This window comes from Apodemus sylvaticus, chromosome 5 (genome assembly GCF_947179515.1).
Source record: "Apodemus sylvaticus chromosome 5, mApoSyl1.1, whole genome shotgun sequence".
Classification (NCBI taxonomy): domain Eukaryota; kingdom Metazoa; phylum Chordata; class Mammalia; order Rodentia; family Muridae; genus Apodemus; species Apodemus sylvaticus.
This window is the reverse complement of record NC_067476.1, coordinates 94,604,195-94,623,574: the sequence shown is the minus strand read 5'-3', so window position 1 is coordinate 94,623,574 and position 19,380 is coordinate 94,604,195. Positions and strand designations below refer to the sequence as shown.

Genomic DNA, 19,380 nt, shown 5'->3' with positions numbered 1-19,380 from the left:
GTGGAGACTTAAACACCCCACTCTTACCAGTGAACAGGTCATTGAAACAAAACTAAACAGAAACACAGTGAAAGTAACAGAAGTTATGAATCAAATTGATTTAAGACGGGTCAGCCTATGGTGGCCAGCAATTGGATTACTCAACAGACTTTTCTCTGAGGGAACACAGCTTCATTGGGGCCTTCACTTTCTGTGACCATCAAAAATCTGAGTTTTTTTTCTTTAACTCTTAAGGACTGGCAAGAAAGAAAAGGAAAGAGAGAACACACACACACACACACACACACACACACACACACACACACACACTAGATGAAGCAAAAGGCAGACTCCAATAGAAGAAGCAAAAGACAGACTCCAGGCCCCTGGTTCTGGAAAGACTCAGTGAAGCAGTATTCGGCAAAACCAGAACAGGGAAGTGGGAAGGGGTGGGTGGGAGGACAGGGGGAGAGAAGGGGGCTTGAGGGACTTTCGGGGAGTGGGGGGCTAGAAAAGGGGAAATCATTTGAAATGTAAATAAATTATATCGAATAAAAAAAATTAAAAAAGACAGACTCCAATAACTTCACACATACAAACATATATACATATGTACATATATACATACACATATACATGCATGCATGCAGACAGACCTAGAGATAGACATAAATATAAACAGTCACACATTGAATGGCTAGAGCAAATTTCTATCAGTCAGGCTCCAAGCGTTTTACACATACACATATGTACATACATGCACATATACACATACACCCCTGGTGGATGGAGCAAGCTTCAATACTGTTTTTTCTTCCATAGCCTATATATCCCACAAAAATCTTTCAAGCAGGTAAAATTACAATGTGATTACATTCTATTTTCTTTGAGTGAATGACTATGAAAACACAGTATTTCCCAATACCTTTACAAGAAAAACATTACAGAGTACAGGTAAAGAAAACACATTATTCCCAAGAGCCCATGAACAGTTGTAACTAAGCAATTTGTTATAGATTAACAAAGTGTGGGCAAGCAAGGTAGTTTTCTCAGCCAGTTTCTCTTACTGGAAAGCAGTAATTTGTGGTTACAAAGAAAGGAACAATTATATTACTACTTATCTTTAAAGTAATTTTATAAGACTCTTAAAAGAATCACAAATCTAAACTTTTATACAAAAATTAGTCATATCTTCTTTAAATCTCAGTATGCAATCTACTCATCAGCAATTTTTATTAAATCATATCAGGAAGCTGAGGGCAAAAGTGAGTACAAGAAATCAATCATCACCAGTCCATCATCAGTAAAGTCATGTCTGCCACTGCTGCCATTCATCTGGCTCCCTGACCTTAAGAAGTTCCTAGCTTAAGTATTAACAGTGTGCCTTTCTGAACTTTAAGTTGTTCCCTAAGATTTTTCTATATGATAGTTAGTACCAAAATCATCTTAGCCTAGCTTCACTAACAATTTTATTTGTCCAAATGTTTTCTAAGGATGGTGGTCGTAGCTGACAACCTACATTTCTTCCCTGGGGTGGTGATAGAATCATTTATCTGTTCCAGTAGCAGTGCCAGAGATGCTGCCCAGTGAGAGACAGGAAGCCAGCCCCTCCCCCCCCTTAGAGTGAGGGCAGCAAGCAGAGCAAAACTTCATAACAGCATGAAGTCCTTAGGACTCATCTTTCTCTGATGCTCACTCATCGAAACCGGGCTAACCTGAAACAGTCAGGACATCAAATAAGCTGAAGGGACAGAGAATAGATCACCAGGAGAGTAAAACAAATCAGATGAAATGAAAGTTAATATTTGTGTTTAAAGTAAGTCTATTTAAGATGTGATTTTTTACAAATGTGCTCTTTAACATTAACCATTATTGTACTGATCATTGTAGTGACATAAAATTATTGGAGAGGTAAAGCTTGCAACTCTTTTGTCTTCAAGTCTGTTCTATAAACACTGATATCCAAATCCAATTCAGGCAGAAAACAAGCAAGGGTACATCGGGTATTAGTACCTAGTGATGTTCTGTTAGATATAATGAGGTTTGTATAGTACACATCCATCTGAAATTCTACTTCGTGTGTTCATGGACCTTTGGTTATATTTAAGAAAGCTTAATATAATTCATAAACTGAGTGCATAGTCTTCTCATGGCCACCTTCATCTCTTTATTCCTAAGTGTATATATCACTGGATTTAAAAAAGGAGTAACAATTACATCAAAGATGGCAAGAAATTTATCCAGATGGGATGTTGAAACTGGCCACAAGTAGAAGAACATTATGGGTCCAAAGAACAAAACTACCACCATGACATGAGCTGACAGAGTGGAGAGGGCCTTATATAAACTACCCAAAGATTTATTTCGAACAGTCACCAAAATAAATATGTAAGAAATGATCAGAATTAAAAAGGAGGCCACAGAAATGAACCCACTATTGGCAGTAACCATAAACTCCAATGTGTTGGTGTTTATACAGGCAAGTTTAATAAATCGTGGAAGGTCACAGAAAAAGCTGTCTAGTTCATTAGGGCCACAGAAGGGTAAGTCTACCACAAAAATCAACTGAGTCACTGAATGAATGAAGCCAATAATCCAAGAAGCAACCAAAATCAAAATGCACTTTTGTGGACTCATGATGAGGAGGTAGTGCAGAGGCTTACATATGGCAACATATCGGTCAAAAGCCATGGCTATGAGCAGCAGCATCTCGGTGCCACCTACTGCGTGGATAAAAAAAATCTGAGTGATGCAACCCCCAAAAGAGATGGTTTTGTCCTTTCTCAGCAGGTCATAAATCATTTTGGGTGCTGTGAATGAGGAACATATCAAGTCAATGATGGAAAGATTGGCTAGTAGGAAGTACATAGGGGACTGTAATTGGGAGTTTGAAGATACAGTTAGCACAATAAGAAAATTCCCCAATAGACTTGCCACGTAGAACATACAGGAAAAAAGGAAAAGGAATAGCTGGATCATCCATGAATTGGAGAGTCCCAGGAAAACAAACTCAGATACTACAGAGCGGTTTGTTTTACCCATTGCTTCTGGTGGCTGTGCCAACCCTTATGCTACCTGAAATAGGAGAGTGATGAGAAATTCTGGTTTAGGACAGCATCAGTTATTTGACAAAGTCACAGAGAATTTAAATGACTAACATACCTTTGGAGACAGTTTAAGTAAAGTATCAATTATTAGTCTACTGGAAGTGAGAGCTGAGAGCAAGAGAAATAGTCTTCTTCAGGGAAGAGTCCCCCAATTGATGATCCAATACCAAATGGTCAGCCCCGAAATCACATATTTAGAAGTAACACTATATGTATTGAGCAGATTATATTTATGTATTTAAGAATATATATGAATATATATATATGTGTGTGTGTGTGTATGTGTGTGTAAAATGAAAGTAAAAGAAGCCATGCATTTGAAACAAAGTAAGGGAATTCATGGAAAGGATTGGAGGGAGAAAAGAAGGAAAGTGATGTAATCATATAGCTTCATAAATACATAAATAAACAAACCTTCTCTCACCCCCTTACTTCTTGCCATCTGCAGCAGGTGGAAGAGTTGGCTCCAGGGTCATGAACTCTAGAGAGCTGGCTCTGCCTCTCACTGGCTGCAGCATTTGGGAGAGTGGACATTGCACCTCACTGGGCAGCACTGTGGAGCTGACCTTGCTGTGTGGTGGGGCATGGGAGAGCCGGCCCAAGGCTCTCTGCAATTTGTCTGCTGTACTGTGGTCTGAGCAAGGGAGAGATGCCCTCCCCACTCCTTGCCCCTTGCCACCTAAGACAGAGGGAAGAGCAGTCCCGAAGGTTATGAGAACACGAAAGCTAGCCCTCTTCTTCGTGGGGGGCTGCAACACTTAGGAGAGTGGGCCCTACACCCATCTGGGCAGCACAGCAGAGCTGGCCCTGCTGGTGCAAACTCTGGGGAGCTAGTGCCCAGTGCATGAGAGCAGGAGAGCTAGCTCTGCCCCTCGCTGGTTGTGGCACCAAATGAGTTAGCTGTCACAGTGCTTGAAAGCTCACCCTGGTGGTATGGGTGCAGGAGAGCTGGTGCGTTGACCAGCATTCACGAGGATCAGATCCAGGAGCCCCAAGATCAACCTCATTAATGAACTGCTGTATCCCATTAAGGGACAAGTCCTAAAGATCCGAAGTTGCAGAATCTCCATTATACAAGGCATATCTGAAAGGAGTCCTAGTGAGGGTCCAGTGCTGATAGGGTAGAAGAAGCCAAAAACCTCAAACCAGACCAGTGACTCTGTGAAAGCCAAGAAATGTGGACAAAAGGGTGTGTTTTGTGGGACAAAAATGGGACATGCCGTGACACACTACAGCTTCCATAAGATATTTTTCTCTTTTAGAGAAGAGGTTGCAAGGGTGGAGAGCATGGCGAGATGAGTGGGACTGGAATGCATAATGTGAAACTCACAAAGAAGTTGAATAAAATGAAACTTCAAAAAATAGAAAAAAAATGTGCTTTCTCCAGGCCAAAAAAATAACAATTGATATGCCTCTCATATAGCATGCCAAAAGTTAAATCTTTAATGTACTTGGAAAAACATATTTGTTATATTTTTAAAGTACAATTTTGTAGGCACATCTTTCAGATGACTCTGAACTAAAAGAATTTTGGATATTAAATGTGAAATTCTCAAGAAACTGTGGTTTCATAATTTGGAAATTTCTTTGTATATTAATACTATATATGTGATTATAGAAAGATGCCTATATACATATTTCAGGCTCAGAGATGGACATTTATCTGTAAACTGAGATAAGGTGACAAATGAGGGTAGAGGGTACAGGTTTATAACGCTCACTGTGTGTTTTGGAGAAGTTAAGAAAAGCGTGAATACCGTGGAACCGACTGACTGATGCTCAGTGGTTAACATGCTTCAGTTTCCACAATGAATTCATTTCTTTTGCTTGGTTAGGTTCTCCCTATGTGGTATGTGTTTCCACTTGAAAGTCTTATTTTCCTCAAAGATAGTTTCTATCAGAAGGTGAGAGAGGGTTACAAGGAGGAGAGATGAGTGGATCAAAAAGAACAAACTACAACACAAACACACAACACGCACAACACACACACATGTCAATATGAAACTTGCCATTTTGTGTACTAACTTAAGAAAATAATGAAAAGGCAGCATCCATCCATCTAACCTACCTGGGTCAGTGTTGGAATAGCCAGGAGTTAGGTAACAATCCAAAACCTGCTGACCTCTATCTAGCCTTGGCTTGACAGAAAGTCAAGTGTAATGCCTCCACAGAGGGAAAGGCAGCTAATAAGCAACACTGGAAAGTTACTTCAGTACTGCCATAGAATTCTGAGATTGTCATTCTAAGTATATTTGGCCAAGGGAATTGTTTCCAAGAACCACTGAAGTTTGGCCAGAGCCAAAGGGAAAATGTGGTAATGGGTCACTTGAGGAGAAAGAGAGACAAGGGATTTAGTGTTTGGTATTTAGTTTAGTTATTGAAGATCACACAGTTTTACATATTTTAAATTCCTTTGCCCTATTGATTTCTTATTTATAAGAAAAGAAACTCCATAGAATGAAAATGCATACTTTCCAAAAGTGAAAATGTATTTTATCATTTTCATAAGGAGGTAGGAATGGAGAGATAAAAGTAGTAAAATGTCTTTTAATGTTGACTCCAAAATATAATCCATGTCCCATGATAAGGGCTGAACTAATTAGAGCTGATAAGAGACAGAACTGTTTGGTCAACACTGAGCCAATTTTTCACTGACTATGTGATATGGAGAGAAAAACAGAAGTCAATAAGGATAGCTCAAATTCAGGAACTCCAAGATCTGGGGAAGCAATGAAAAGACAAGTCGTTTGCACTTTGACCTTTCATAGATTATGATTTTTTTTTCACTTATAAAAATCAACAGAACCTAAACTTTGTAGGGAAAATATGTTACTTTTCATAAAACTCCGTAGAAAGGGCCACTTGTAAATTATAATTATATAGTATATAATTTTTCATTGGTGATGACACAATACCTTAAATTAATATTAGTTTAACTGTGCAAAATTCTAAAATTCAGGCTAAAAAGTGTAACTGCTTGCAGCCACAGCGAACTGAGTCCCTGGAAGAGAAGCAGGGGATAGATGGGGAGACAGTGAAAAAGAATGGAGGCTAGGACAACCCAACTGCTGATCGAGGCCTAAAGGTTAATTGGGGTCTGACAATTTAAGGGTTTTTGGGGCGAGTCCCTCCCCCCCAAACTCCGGGGTGTGTAGGCTCCACTGCTCCACACTGCTCAGCGGATAGGATAGCCTGCTTGATTCAGGAAACTGCAGGTCTGGCAGATCAAAGGACTTCAGCTCTCTGCCCCAGGCTAGCTCAGACATTCGCTAGTGGCTCACAAGTATTCACGGGAAGCTGTAGGTTCTTTGGAGAACAATGGGTCAGAACCTCAAAGGCTGGATTGTAGCTAGCCCCAAGGCTGGGAGGAGGGCACAGTTCATGACACCATAAAAATGGTTCACTACAAAAAACTATTTAGTTTTCCCCACGCTTTGTTAGCTCTGGATTGTTGATCAAGGAATCAAGTAGAAAAAATAATCCCAAGCAATTCTGCAAAGCACCCTAACTTCTGGAATCCATGAAACAAAAGTATTATTTTTTTTTTTTATCAACCAGAGATTTTGTTACTAACCATTTTTAGTTGTGTTGATTAGCTAAGTCTCCATTGTAATTAAGTTACTACTTTCCCTGGCCTCTTTATTGTTTGAGTACTGGTCTCACTATATGGCTCAAGCTAGCCTTGAACTTGTGATTCTTCTGTAGTAGTCTTCTAAGTTCTGTGGTAACAGGTTGGTATCAGCACCTTGCTTAGTGTGATGTGTGAGTCTCCATTGTTCTGAGACAGTGTCACTGTGACTTCTCCTCAAAGGAATGTCAGCTGTTTTCAGTGCTTGCTCTTTTTCTCATATGCAATAGGTTTGTAGTAAGACTGTAAAATGTTTTATTTCTTATTTATTTTTTCTCTCCTTTCTACACAGTGTGTTTATGTGTTCATGCTACACCATGCTGTGGAGTTCAGAGGAAAACTTGCAGGAGTTGGGACTTTGCATCCATAATTTGAGCTTGGGGGAATGGCCTGAGGTTGTTCAGTTTGGTGGCAAGTGTCTCTATCTGTTCACGCATCTTTCTGTCCTTTAAATATCTTCTCAAGGAGTTTAAATCTTGATACTATAAACATGACTTGATTTGTTCATATGATCTTCTAGAATTTTGGGTGCCTTGTGCTGAAGAGGCTTCTAGTCCCAAAATAAGTTTCAAAAACATAAAGAAGAAACACAGCCTGGTTACTGAAGTTGAAAGGATCTTCCTCAGTAATCTATGTCAACAAAATCCTTAACAGCAATGAATCAGATTATGCATGTAAACATATCTTTTTGACACACACACACACACATCTCCATAAATACATACACAGTCTTTGATTAACTGAGATGTTGTAGAATGGAACTTTGGAAGATATAAGACAAATACTTGTATGAATCTAAAAGATAACAACAGAAAAGGCCAGTCTAATGAACAAAAGTATCAAGAGTCACATAGCTTGATCCCCTCTCACGTGGCTTAAAAATTCCTGTATACCCCTGTGTAGTCTGGAAATGGCAGGACTCGGGTACAATGAAGAAAGTGTAAGGACTGTTTTGACTAAAATCTACACATCAAGGTTTGCCTAGTTGCTCTGTCTTAGTTTTACTGCTGTGAACAGACACCAGGACCTAGGCAACTCTTATTTATTTTTTTCTTTTCTTTTTTTTATTTTCTATATTCCTTGTTTACATTCGAAATGATATCCCCTTTCCCGGTTCCCCCCCTCCCTATATGTCCCATAAACCTTCTTCTCTCCACTCATTCTCCAATCACCTCTCTCCTTTTTCTCTGTCCTGATACTCCCCTCCAATGCTAGATCAAGCCTTTTCAGGATCAGGACCCTCTCCTTACTTCTTCATGGGAGTCATTTGTTATGCTATTTGTGCCTTGGGTATTCAGAGCTTCTGGGCTAATTAATATCCACTTATCAGAGATTGCATTCCATGTGTATTCTTTTGTGATTGGGTTATCTCACTTAGGATGATATTTTCCAGATCCAACCATTTGCCTAAAAAAAGCTACTATTAAGTCTATTGTGACATTTGAATACTTAGTCTGTGTGAAGAACACACTGCTGTCTATATGATAGGACGCTGGCTGGGCTGTCAGCCTTAGTCAAATAATACCTTCACTGTATTAATGAATGTGAAAAACTCATAGTTGTGAGATGTTTTATATTATGTCAGGAACTCTTTGAAGTGGCCTGGTGATTGAGCCAACCATTAAAGACCCATACTACCTGCCAGGTTAAAAAAAAAAAATTAAAAACATTTCAGCTTTAGGTGAATGCAATTTTTCATGTTAATATTTTGAAATGTGTTTTTGTGATTCTTGTTATATTACTGTAGTATTATTTTTCATGATTAGAGTTTGAGGACTTGTTAGTAAATGCAGATTCAGCCTTCATGTAACTCTCTATTCTGCTACATGCAAATAACACCCAATCACTTTTTTCCTATGCAAATATACTTTAAGAAGTCTCTGAATTTGGTTTCCAGAACACATTCTGCAGATAAGGGTTAGAGGGTGGTGCCCATAACCACCTGTAACTCCAGCCTGAGAAGATCTAATGGCCTCTTCAGGCCTTTTTGGGCAGTGAAAAACGTGACATACATTCTCTCATACATAGAGATAAAGCCTAAAAATTGTAAGTAAATTTAGAGTAAATTCAAAACCTGCAAGCCATAATGATTTAAAAGAGTGATTTCCAGAATTTATTTATAAAATCAGACTGGTATGCTTAATTTAAAATAAAATAGCAGGTGATCATCAATCTAATTTGATCAGTTTGATATAATTTGATGAAGTTTGAGTCATATAATTTTTTTTGTCTTTTTTTTAATTCGATATATTTTTTATTTACATTTCAAATGATTTCCCCTTTTCTAGCCCCCCACTCCCCGAAAGTCCCATAAGCCCCCTTTTCTCCCCCGTCCTCCCACCCACCCCTTCCCACTTCCCCGTTCTGGTTTTGCCCTATACTTCTTCACTGAGTCTTTCTAGAACAAGGGGCCACTCCTCCTTTCTTCTTGTACCTCATTTGATGTATGGATTATGATTGGGGTATTCCAGTTTTCTAGGTTAATATCCACTTATTAGTGAGTGCATACCATGAGTCACCTTTTGAGTCTGGGTTACCTCACTTAGTATGATGTTTTCTAGCTCCATCCATTTGCCTAAGAATTTCATGAATTCATTGTTTCTAATGGCTGAATAGTACTCCATTGTGTAGATATACCACATTTTTTGCATCCACTCTTCTGTTGAGGGATACCTGGGTTCTTTCCAGCATCTGGCAATTATAAATAGGGCTGCTATGAATCCTTATGTATCCTTATTACATGGTGGGGAATCCTCTGGGTATATGCCCAGGAGTGGTATAGCAGGATCTTCTGGAAGTGAGGTGCCCAGTTTTCGGAGGAACCGCCAGACTGATTTCCAGAGTGGTTGTACCAATTTGCAACCCCACCAGCAGTGGAGGAGTGTTCCTCTTTCTCCACATCCTCTCCAACACCTGCTGTCTCCTGAATTTTTAATCTTAGCCATTCTGACTGGTTTAAGGTGAAATCTCAGGGTTGTTTTGATTTGCATTTCCCTAATGACTAATGAAGTTGAGCACTTTTTAAGATGCTTCCCCGCCATCCGAAGTTCTTCAGGTGAGAATTCCCTGTTTAACTCTGTACCCCATTTTTTAATAGAGTTATTTGGTTTTCTGGAGTCTAACTTCTTTTTTTTTTTTATTCGATATAATTTATTTACATTTCAAATGATTTCCCTTTTCTAGCCCCCCCACTCCCCGAAAGTCCCGTAAGCCCCCTTCTCTTCCCCTGTCCTCCCACCCACCCCTTCCCACTTCCCCCGTTCTGGTTTTGCCGAATACTGTTTCACTGAGTCTTTCCAGAATCAGGGGCCACTCCTCCTTTCTTCTTGTACCTCATTTGATGTGTGGATTATGTTTTGGGTATTCCAGTTTTCTAGGTTAATATCCACTTATTAGTGAGTGCATACCATGATTCACCTTTTGAGTCTGGGTTACCTCACTTAGTATGATATTCTCTAGCTCCATCCATTTGCCTAAGAATTTCATGAATTCATTGTTTCTAATGGCTGAATAGTACTCCATTGTGTAGATATACCACATTTTTTGCATCCACTCTTCTGTTGAGGGATACCTGGGTTCTTTCCAGCATCTGGCAATTATAAATAGGGCTGCTATGAACATAGTAGAACATGTATCCTTATTACATGGTGGGGAGTCTTCTGGGTATATGCCCAGGAGTGGTATAGCAGGATCTTCTGGAAGTGAGGTTTTTTTTAATTTTTCGAGACAGGGTTTCTCTGTGTAGCCCTGGCTATTTCAGAACCCACTCTGTAGACCAGGCTGGCCTCGAACTCAGAAATCCACCTGACTCTGCCTCCCAAGTACTAGGATTAAAGACGTGCACCACTACTGCCCAGCCAAACTTTAGTTTAAAATTGGCTAATATTCTGCAGCAAATAATACAAAGTCAGGTTCTGTGATAATGAAGAAACTCCTTGAAAAGTCTTTTCAGTCTTCAATATTTTAATCAAATGACATGACGCTATAATGGAATAAAGATATCCCAACAATAGATGGTTCACTGTCCTTCACTTATGTATAATTGCATTTGGACTGAAGAAGACTCTAGAATTATTTTACTATAAAATTTACTGCTCAGTCCTATGATATTTTAATAGCAAAGAAGTGAATATTCAATGAAATATTAAAATGTCAGACTATAGATTTCAAATATCGTAGTTTATTGACTTGATGTTTTACTATTTTATAGTGCTATGTGAAGTTATAAAAATGTGTTTGGAAATTCAAAGTACAGGTGAAGGGACTCACTTTCCTGGAGACAGAAGAGTATTTTGCTTCAAGGCAGGGCTGCTTGGCTTTGCAGCCTAGATCTACCATTTGCCAGCTGGTATCTTTGGTCTAATTAGTGAAATTCTTCTCTAATCTATAATACAAGAGTGAAAATATCACCCACTTAGTGTTTGCTAGAATTGAATCACTGTATATATACAACCTGGAATATTATATACATATAACAGTTTTTTGAGGTTGTTCAGAGGGACCTGTGGGTAGTTGCAGGTATGTGTGTGGGTTCCTGGTGGGAGTCTAGAAGTTGGCTGTGGTGCACCCATGGGCGGTCAGAGTAGGCAGGGTCACTAGTTGTAGGACCTAGGCTAGATCTGGAATGTTATAGAAAAACTGTCCATCATTTTTAATACCTTAACCAAAACATTTATTGAGCCCTTACTAAAACAGGGAACTATAACAATGAAAGGAGTAACACTCATCTACAGTAGTGAATTTCTGGGCATATTCTCTGTGTGGCCTCCCTTGAAGGCTTAAGAACACTGGAACTGGTGATTTGAGAGTAAAATCACCCTGACTATTAAATACTTTACATGAGAATCCAGCACAAAGTCTGAGGCATAAAAACTCCAGTTCTAAATCCCTTTATCTGTGTTAATTAAGGTACAGGAGATGATAACTTGATGATCTCCTAAATTTAACCTGTTATACAAAATCATTAATAGAAAACTGAAATGTGACTGACTTTATTTTTCTCATGGTCACTGAGTGGATATTTGCCAACTCATCTATTTTCAAGTTCACAATGCTCTGATACTATAGATGAGGCTAAGTAGAGTGACTATGCAAGACATCAATGAAGGATACTGCTAGAAGCTCTCAGCATTTTCCTTTTACTGTGTTTCTCATAGATTATTGCAAGGAGTGCTGTAGGTAACTTGGGAACCCATGCATGGCAGGTCAGTTTCTTATCAGTTGTATAGCCCAAACTTGAAAAATAGTATATTCAGGTGACACCTGGTTTAAATCACCTGGTAACACAAATAATGAGATAATTTCCCTAAAGTTTGATTTAACTGTAAAGATTACATTTAAAGTAAGTCATATGTTATATGAAAATCATAAAGGCAGGTACAGCCAGTAGTGCAGGGAACACAGTGGCAGAGCAGCAGGGACAGGGTCCATCTGGGCTCCACCTGCACCCAGGAGCTGGGCAGCACCACAGTAGTCTGAGCCAGGGGAGAGGCGGTCACCTAGGGGTGCTGAGAAAGGCTTGCAGGCCCACAGGAGGGACAAGCACCAGCCAGAGACAGCAGGACCAACTAACACCAGAGATAACCAGATGGTGAAAGGCAAATGTAGGAAAGTTACCAACAGAAATCAGGGCAACATGGCACCATCGCACCTAAATTCTCCCACAACAGCAAGTCCTGAATACCCCAACACACTGGACAAGCAAGATTTAGATTTAAAATCACAGCTCATGATGCTGATACAGGGCTTCAAGAAGGACATAAATAACTTTGTTAAAGAAATACAGGAGAACACAGGTAAACAGGAAGAATCCCTTAAATAATTACAGGAAAGCACAATCAAACAGGTGAAGGAATTGATCAAAACCATCCAGGATCTAAAAATGGAGGTAGAAACAATAAAGAAATCACAAAGGGAAACAACTCTGGACATAGAAATCCTAGGAAAGAAGTCAGGAGTCATGGATACAAGCATCAACAACAGAATACAAGAGATAGAAGAGAGAACCTCAGAAGCAGAAGGTACCATAGAAAGCATTGATACATCAGTCAAAGAAAATGTAAAATGCAAAAGCACCTAACTCAAAACATCCAGGAAATCCAGAAAAAGATGAGAAGACCAAACCTAAGGATTATAGGTATAGAAGAGAGTGAAGATTTCTAACTTAAAGGACCAGTAAATATCTTCAACAAAATTATGGAAGAAAACTTCCCTAACCTAAAGAAAGAGATGCCCATGAACATTCAAGAAGCCTACAAAACTCCAAACAGATTGGGCCAGAGCAGAAATTCCTCCTGTCACATAATAATCAAAACACCAAATGCACTGAACAAAGAAAGAATATTAAAAGCAGTAAGGGGAAAAGGTCAAGTAACATATAAAGGCAGACCAATCAGAATTACACCCGACTTCTCACCAGAAACTATGAAAGCTAGAAGATCCTGGGCAGATGTCATACAGACCCTAAGAGAACATAAATGTCAGCCCAGGCTACTATACCCAGCAAAACTCTCAATGACCCTAGATGGAGAAAACAAGAAATTCCATGACAAAACCAAATTTACACAATCTTTCCATAAACCCAGATCTTCAAAGGATAATAGATGGAAAACACCAACACAAGGAGGGAAACTACACCCTAGAAAAAGCAATAAAGTACTCTTCTTTCAACAAACTCAAAAGAAGATAGCCACACAAACAGAATTCCACCTTTAACAATGAAAATAACAGTAAGCAACAATCACCTTTATTTAATATCTCTTAACATCAATGGTCTCAATTCCCCAATAAAAAGACATAGACTAAGAGACTGGATATGTAAACAGGACCCAACATTTTGCTGCATTCAAGAAACCCTCCTCAGTGACAAAGATACTCATTACCTTAGAGTCAAAGGTTGGAAAACAAATTTCCAAGCAAATGGCCCCCCAAAACAAGCTGGAGTGGTCATACTTATATAGGATAAAATCAACTTTCAACAAAAAGTTGTTTAAAAAGGTAAGGCAGGACACTTCATACTTATTAAAGGCAAAATCTATCAAGATGAACTCTCAATTATGAACATCTATGCTCCAAACGCAAGGGCACCCACTGATGGGACTTTCGGGGAGTGGGGGTCCAGAAAAGGGGAAATCATTTGAAATGTAAATAAATATATCAATAAAAAAAAAAGAAACTTTACTAAAGCTCAAAGCACACATTGCATCCCACACAATTATAGTGGGAGAGTTCAACATCCAACACTCAACAATGGACAAATCATGGAAACAGAAACTAAACAGAGACACAGTAAAACTAACTAAAGTTATGGATCAAATGGATCTAACAGATATTTATAGAACATTCCATCCTCGAGCAAAAGAATATACCTTCTTCTCAGCACCTCATGATGCCTTCTCCAAAACTGATCATATAATTGGACACAAAACAGGACTCAACAGATACAGGAATACTGAAATAATTCCATGCACCCTATCAGATCACCATGGCCTAAGGCTGATCTTGAATTCAAACAAAAACAACAGAAAACACTCATAGACATGAACATTGAACAAAACTCTACTCAATGATAGCTTGGTCAAGGAAGAAATAAAGAAAGAAATTAAAGATTTTTTTTAGAATTTAATGAAAATGAAAGTACAATATACCCAAACTTATGGGACACAATGAAAGCAGCACTAAGAGGAAAACTCATATAGCTCTAAGTGCCTCCAAAAAGAAATTGGAGAGAGCTTACACTAGCAGCTTGACAACACACCTGAAAGCTCTAGAACAAAAAGAAGCAAATACGCCGAAGAGGAGTAGATGGCAGGAAATACTCAAACTCAGGGTGGAAATCAACCAAATAGAAACAAAAAGAACCACACACACACATACACACACACACACACACACACACACACACACACACACACACACACACACACACAAATCAACAAAACCAGGAGCTGGTTCTTTGAGAAAATCAACAAGACAGATAAACTCTTAACCATACTAACCAGAGGGCTCAGAGGCACTACCCAAATTAATAAAATCAGAAATGAAAAGGGAGACATAACAACAGAAATTGTGGGAATTCAATAAATCATTAGATCCTACTACAAGAGCTTATACTCAACAAAATTGGAAAATCTGGCTGAAATGACAATTTTCTAGATACATACCAGGTGCCAACTTTAAAACAGGACCAGATTGACCATATAAATAGTCCCATAAGTCCTGAGATGGGTTTACTGGTGAATTCATTCTCTCTCTCTCTCTCTCCCTCTCCCTCTCCCTCTCCCTCTCCCTCTCTCTCTCTTTTTATCATATTATTTTTTTATTCGATATATTTTTATTTACATTTCAAATGATTTCCCCTTTTCTAGCCCCCCACTCCCCAAAAGTCCCATAAGCCCTCTTCCCTCTCCCTGTTCTCCCACCCACCCCTTCCCACTTCCCAGTTCTGGTTTTGCCCGATCTTGCTTCACTGAGTCTTTCTAGAACAAGGGGCCACTCCTCCGTTCATCTTGTACCTCATTTGATGTGTGGATTATGTTTTGGGTATTCCAGTTTTCTAGGTTAATATCCACGTATTAGTGAGTGCATACCATGATTGATCTTTTGAGACTGGGTTACCTCACTTAGTATGATGTTCTCCAGCTCCATCCATTTGCCTAAGAATTTCATGAATTCATTGTTTCTAATGGCTGAATAGTACTCCATTGTGTATATATACCACATTTTTTTGCATCCATTCTTCTGTTGAGGGATACCTGGGTTCTTTCCAGCTTCTGGCTATTATAAATAGGGCTGCTATGAACATAGAGGAGCATGTATCCTTATTACCTGCTGGAAAATCCTCTGGGTATGTGCCCAGGAGTGGTATAGCAGGATCTTCTGGAAGTGAGGTGCCCAGTTTTCTGAGGAACCGCCAGACTGATTTCCAGAGTGGTTGTACCAATTTGCAACCCCACCAGCAGTGGAGGAGTGTTCCTCTTTCTCCACATCCTTGCCAACACCTGCTGTCTTCTGAATTTTTAATCTTAGCCATTCTGACTGGTGTAAGGTGAAATCTCAGGGTTGTTTTGATTTGCATTTCCCTAATGACTAATGAAGTTGAGCATTTTTTAAGATGCTTCTCTGCCATCCGAAGTTTTTCAGGTGAAAATTCTTTGTTTAAGTCTGTACCCCATTTTTTTTAATACGGTTATTTGGTTTTCTGGAGTCTAACTTCTTGAGTTCTTTATATATATTGGGTATTAGTCCTCTATCTGATGTAGGGTTGGTGAAGATCTTTTCCCAATTTGTTGGTTGCCGATTTGTCGTTTTGATGGTGTCCTTTGCCTTACAGAAACTTTGTAATTTTATGAGGTCCCATTTGTCAATTCTTGATCTTAGAACATACGCTATTGGTGATTTGTTCAGAAACTTTCCCCCTGTACTGATGTCCTCAAGGGTCTTACCCAGTTTCTTTTCTATTAGCTTCAGAGTGTCTGGCTTTATATGGAGGTCCTTGATCCATTTGGAGTTGAGCTTAGTACAAGGAGACAAGGATGGATCAATTTGCATTCTTCTGCATGCTGACCTCCAGTTGAACTAGCACCATTTGTTGAAAAGGCTTTTTTTCCCATTGGATATTTTCATCCCCTTTATTGAGGATCAAGTGATCATAGGTGTGTGGGTTCCTTTCTGGATCTTCAATCCTGTTCCATTGATCTGCCTGCCTGTCACTGTACCAATACCATGCAGTTTTTAACACCATTGCTCTGTAGTATTGCTTGAGGTCAGGGATACTGATTCCCCCAGAATTTCTTTTGTTGTTGAGAATAGTTTTAGCTATCCTGGGTTTTTTGTTATTCCAGATGAATTTGAGAATTGCTCTTTCTAACTCTGTGAAGAATTGAGTTGGGATTTTGATGGGTATTGCTTTGAATCTGTATATTGCTTTTGGCAAAATGGCCATTTTAACTTTATTAATCCTGCCGATCCATGAGCATGGGAGGTTTTTCCATTTAATTCTATCACATTTTCAAAGAAGAACTAATACCAATTATCTTCAAACTATTCCATAAAATAGAAACTCAAGGAATACTACCCAATTCATTTTATGAAGCCACAATAATGCTTATACCTAAACCAAATAAAGACCAAACAAGGAAAGAGAACTTCAGACCAATTTCCGTTATGAACATTGATGCAAAAATTCTCAACAAAATTCTGGCCAACCACATCCAAGAATGCATCAGAACAATAATTCATCAGGATCAAGTAGGCTTCATGCCAGGGATGCAGGGATGGTTCAATATGCAGAAATCCATCAATGTAATACGCTACATAACCAAACTCAAAGAAAAAAAACCACATGGTCATTTCATTAGATGCTGAAAAGCCTTTTGACAAAATCCAGCATCCTTTCATGATAAAAGTCTTGGAGAGATCGGGAATCCAAGGCCCGTACCTAAACATAGTGAAAGCAATATACTGCAAACTGGTAGCCAACATCAAATTAAACGGAGAGAAACTTAAAGCAATCCCACTAAAATTGAGGACCAGACAAGACTGCCCACTCTCTCCCTATCTATTCACTATAGTTCTCAAAATCATAGCCAGAGCAATTAGACAACAAAATGTCAAAGTTATACAAATTGGAAAAAGTCAAAGTATCACTATTTGCAGATGATATGATTGTATACTTAAGTAACTCCAACAATTCCACTAGAGAACTCCTAAAGCTGATAAACAATTTCAGCATACTGGCTGGATATAAAATTAACTCAAACAAATCAGTAGTCTTCCTCTACTCAAAGGATAAACAAGCTGAGAAAGTAATTAGGGAAATGACACCCTTCACAATAGTCACAAACAATATAAAGTATCTTGGTGTGACTCTCACCATGCAAGTGAAAGATCTGTATGACAAGAACTTCAAGCCTCTGAAGAAAGAAATCGTAGAAGATCCCAGAAGATGGAAGGATCTCCCAGGCTATGGATTGGAAGGATTAATGTAATAATATAGTAATATTAATTACTATAATTACTATAATCACTTGTTTGGTGAGAGTCACACCAAGGTATGTAATATTTTTGTTTTCCAACCTTTGACTCTGAAGTAGTAACTGCCTTTGTCACTGAGGTGGGTTTCTTGTATGCAGCAAAATGTTGGGTCTTATTTACTTATCCAGTCTGTTAGTCTATGTCTTTTTATTGGGGAATTGAGACCATTGATGTTAAGAGATATTAAATAAAGGTGATTGTTGCTTACTGTTATTTTCATTGTTAAAGGTGGAATTCTGTTTGTGTGGCTATCTTTTTTTGAGTTTGTTGAAAGAAGAGTACTTTATTGCTTTTTCTAGGGTGTAATTTCCCTCCTTGTGTTGGTGTTTTCCATCTATTATCCTTTGAAGATCTGGGTTTATGGAAAGATTGTGTAAATTTGGTTTTGTCATGGAATATCTTGTTTTCTCCATCTATGGTCATTGAGAGTTTTGCTGGGTATAGTAGTCTGGAGTGACATTTATGTTCTCTTAGGGTATGTATGATATCTGCCCAGGATCTTCTAGCTTTCATAGTTTCTGGTGAGAAGTCTGGTGTAATTCTGATAGGTCTGCCTTTATATGTTACTTGATATTTTTCCCTTACTGCTCTTAATATTCTGTCTTTGCTTAGTGCATTTTGTGTTTTGATTATTATGTGACAGGAGGAATTTCTGCTCTGGTCCAGTCTGTTTGCAGTTCTGAAGGCTGAAGGCTTCTTTTTATGTGCATGAGCATATCTTTCTTTGGGTTAGGGACGTTTTCTTCTATAATTTTATTGAAGACATTTATTGGCCTTTTAAGTTGGAAATCTTCACTCTCTTCTACAACTAAAATCCTTAGGTTTGGTCTTCTCATTGTGTCCTGTAGTTCCTAGATGTTTTGAGTTACAAGCTTTTTGCATTTTGCATTTTTTCACTGTTGAGTCAGTGTTTTCTATGGAATCTTCAGCATCAGAGATTCTTTCTTCTATCTCTTGTATTCTGTTGCTGATGCTTGCATCTATGACTCCTGAATTCTTTTCAAGGTTTCCTATTTCCAGGGATGTCTCACTTTGTGATTTCTTTATTGTTTCTGCTTCCATTTTTAGATTGTAGATAGTTTTCTTCAGTTCCTTCACTTGTTTGTTTGTATTTTCCTGAAATTCTTTAAGGGATTTTTGTGTTTCCTCTTTAAGGGCTTCTACCTGTTGAGTCATGTTCTCCTGTGTTTCTTTTAGGGATTTTTGTGTTTCCTCTTTAAGGGCTACTGCATGTTGACCCATGTTCTCCCATAATTCCCTATCAGATTTTTGTGTTGCCTCATTAAGTGTTTCTACCTGTTGACCCATATTCTCCTGTATTTCTTTAAGGAATTTTTGTTTCCTCTTTCAGGGCTTCTACCTGTTGGTTCATGTTCTCCTGTATTTCTTTAAGGGAGTTATTTATATCCTTCTTGAAATTCTCTACTAGCATCACGTGATGTAATTTTAAAGCCATCTCTTGTTTTTCTGGTGTCATGGAGTATCCAGGATTTGCTGCTGTGGGAGAACTGGGTTCTAATGGTGCCATGTTGCCTTGGTTTCTGTTAGTAATGATCTTGCATTTGCCTTTGACCATCTAGTTATCTCTGGTGTTAGCTGGTCTTGCTGTTTCTGACTGTGGCTTCTCTGTTC

General features: G+C 38.7%; 1 protein-coding gene across 1 annotated transcript; it reads right to left on the bottom strand.

The window, feature by feature from the left end:
- Window positions 1–2,082: 2,082 nt before the first annotated feature.
- Window positions 2,083–3,021, bottom strand: LOC127684530 (olfactory receptor 4F6-like). The gene has a single exon (XM_052181441.1). It carries the CDS (start codon window positions 3,019–3,021, stop codon window positions 2,083–2,085), a length of 939 nt encoding a protein of 312 aa, XP_052037401.1.
- Window positions 3,022–19,380: the final 16,359 nt, after the last annotated feature.

Bases quoted from the DNA above. Each gene is read 5' to 3' on its own strand.
- LOC127684530 (XM_052181441.1), bottom strand. From the start codon at position 3,021: ATGGGTAAAACAAACCGCTCTGTAGTATCTGAGTTTGTTTTCCTGGGA.